This window comes from Oryzias melastigma, linkage group LG2 (assembly GCF_002922805.2).
Source record: "Oryzias melastigma strain HK-1 linkage group LG2, ASM292280v2, whole genome shotgun sequence".
NCBI classification, from domain to species: Eukaryota; Metazoa; Chordata; class Actinopteri; order Beloniformes; family Adrianichthyidae; genus Oryzias; species Oryzias melastigma.
Genome location: NC_050513.1, coordinates 1163762 through 1166748, shown reverse-complemented (window position 1 = coordinate 1166748; position 2987 = coordinate 1163762). Strand labels below are relative to the sequence as shown.

General features: G+C 35.0%; 1 protein-coding gene across 2 annotated transcripts in view; it reads right to left on the bottom strand.

Annotated features, from left to right (window-relative positions):
• Nucleotides 1-2987, bottom strand: part of gart (phosphoribosylglycinamide formyltransferase) — an 11889-nt gene that overhangs the window by 5521 nt on the left and 3381 nt on the right. For both annotated transcript variants that reach the window (XM_024294391.2, XM_024294390.2), the window contains exons 6-9: nt 2260-2328; nt 2064-2189; nt 1909-1996; nt 1754-1839 (exon numbers count right to left, since the gene is read on the bottom strand). In XM_024294391.2, the coding sequence (XP_024150159.1) occupies nt 1754-1839; nt 1909-1996; nt 2064-2189; nt 2260-2328 (369 nt within the window). The remainder of the gene's footprint in view (nt 1-1753; nt 1840-1908; nt 1997-2063; nt 2190-2259; nt 2329-2987) is intronic.

The following is a 2987-nucleotide window of genomic DNA, read 5'->3' as shown; positions in this document are numbered from 1 at the left end:
TTCTTCAGGAATTGCAATTCTAGTTTAAATTCAAACTCGGGCTTTTTCTTCAGAAATGCAACATTTTCTAATAAATTAAAAGTTAAAGTACTAAAAAAGGGAGAAAAACAATACAAAACGCCTACTAAAAACTAAAACATTTTGAAACATGTACAAAATGTACAACAGAGAGGTGGAAATAAACTTTTCAGTTTTCATTAAATTTCAAACATCAGTTTATAATTTTTTTAAATACAATTTTTATTTAAAAAAAAAACCCTGAGGATTTCATACTTAAAATATCACTGTTTATATGGCCTTGGCGGCTGGATGGCTCAGTGGGCCAGGTGAAGGGCCTGGGTTCGATCTGTCCACTGATCCCCACCCAGATTGGGTCCTTAGACAAGACCCTTGATGCTGCTGCCTAACTGGGTCCCAGTGCCCCTCAAGTACAGGGTTGTGTCAGGAAGGGCATCCGGCGTAAAAACTCTGCCAAATCACTGATGCGAAACAGTGGGTGCTGTTACGCTGTGGAGACCCCAAAAGGGATAAGCTGAAAGGTGGAAGATGACTGTAGACCTGGAAAACGGCTCCATCTGGTGGACATTTCATGGAATGACAGACATTCTTTGATTTATTTAATTTAGATTTAGAAACATAACATTTTTTGCTATTTTAATAATAATAAGAATAATAAAATTACTTTGAAGGCTTAAAAATGTTTTTTTTTAACTTAAAGTGGGTTGATTTTTAAATGTTTTAAATCAAAATGTTAAATAAAATTCTTAATATTAAGAAAATAAAACAAGCACAATGGAAAAGCAAGGTATATATAAAAATATATTTTTAGAGAGACGTTTTAAATCACAAACAGCAGTTTATGGTTTCTCCTTTTGTTTTTTTGTCAAAAACAAGAGAAAAAAAAAACAGTTTTTAATGCTCTGTTAAACCCGTTTTTATGGCTTTTACTTGTGATAAATGTCTCCATCTGCTAGATATTTAATTATATAATGTATATATAAATTACATTAGACCACAGTGCTCCTTCATTTGATTTAATTTTTTTAACATTCTCTAATTTATTAAACTTAATATACTTAAATAAATATTTGACTTTTAGGGTCTAAAAATAAAAATAAATAGTTGTATTTACCTAAAGTGACGAATTAAAAAAAATGTTTTCAGTCTAAAATTTAAATTGAACATAAAATTGATGACATTTTAAGACATTTACACAGTTCCACAAGAAAAGTACAAATTGTATTGTTCTCAAAATTAAAACAGCAGTTTATACATTGTCCCCCTTTTTGTGTCTTGGTAGAAAGCATCAGTTTTACACTTTTTTTTTATAAAGGACTTAACATTTCTATCTAATTTAATAATAAACTATATAGACAAAAATATATTTTACTACTAAACTGAGTTAATTTTTAAATGTTATTATAAAATTTAAATAAAATTGTTGACAAAAAGGTGGAGCATTTTTTAAATAAAATTGATCTTTTCACAAAGTTTTTTTAAAACAAAAAAAAGGAGTTTATAATTGAAAATCTTTTGGTTAAGAACTACATTTTTATGCTTCCAATATCAGTTGAATTAATTTATTTAAATCTAATGTCTCCCTCTGGTGGTCAACTTTTAGGATTACATCCGTCATTTATTCCATTTTTTTAAGGACATTTATGACATTTTTTTTAGAATCTTAATATTTTCTACTTAATTAACTTTTCTACTTAAATAAAAATGTGATTCCATCCAGAATCTCCAAACTCACCTGACACTCCGGGTCTCCAAGGCGGCAGTTGAACTCCAGGACTTTGGGCCCCTGCTCGGTGAGCATCAGCCCCGCGTACAGCACACCTGTGCAGCAGGTGTGTGAATACAAGCAGAGTTTGCATTCGTCCAGATGTGACAGGAAGTGGCTCTCACCTACGTAAGGAGCTCCCTCCTCTCGCATCCCGTCAACCGTCTTCTGTAGAACCGACTCTGTGATCTGCTGCAGCAGCTCCTGGCTCACCTAAAGAGAGGAACTCTGAGAGGTTCTGCCATCATCTGAGGAGCCGAAACCACCTCCTCTTCAGTACCTGAGGGGTGGGGCAGTAAGCTCCCATGCCGCCCGTGTTCGGACCCAGATCCCCGTCCAGCAGCCGCTTGTGATCCTGAGCTGGGGGCATCGGCGAGACGGACGTGCCGTCGCTGAAGCACAGACACTGCAGGAAGACGGAGGATGAGCGCGCTCCAGCGCAGCAGGACGACGACGCAACCGTCACAAGAACTCACCGACACCTCCTCTCCTTCTAGGAGCTCCTCCACCACCACCGTCTCTCCTGCTGATCCGAACGCTCCGTCCTTCGGGGAGAAACTGCAGTCGTCACTTTTCTGCTCAAAAAGCGGCAGTTTTTAAGCATCACCTTTACATTTTTCTAAGCTCACCTTCAGAATTCATGAAACACTTTTAATATATCATCAAATATTTGAATGATAATTCCAAAATAATAATTTCTAGCTTTAATTTTCTGTGAAATTAAGTGATCAATTTAAGGTTCTTCTGGATAATGTCACTGAAATGAAAACTATAGTTTTTTAGGGGGATCACGTCACTGCAGTGCCCTCTTGTGGACATACCTGGTATCTGCGGTTAAAAAAAACAAAACAAAAATCCTAAATTTGTAAAAAAAAACAAAAAAAAACCTCCAGAAAGAAAAAATGAAACATTTCAACGAGTGTAGTCCCACCCCTTTTGTTCAGCTTAATCTTTACTCGACATTTTATAGAAATGTATGGTAATTTAGGGTTTTACACCCTTAAATTTATCTAAACACACAATCAGAATTAATGAAACACTCAATAATGAAAGCTTTCCTTCATAATCTAAATCATTAAATATTTAAATGTTTTTTCCAAAATGCATCAAATAATAATTCTAGCTTTTATTTTCTGCAAATAAATGGATAAAAAATGAAAATTTTAGGTTTTTTGGGGGGATCGTGTCACTGGAGTGACCTCTT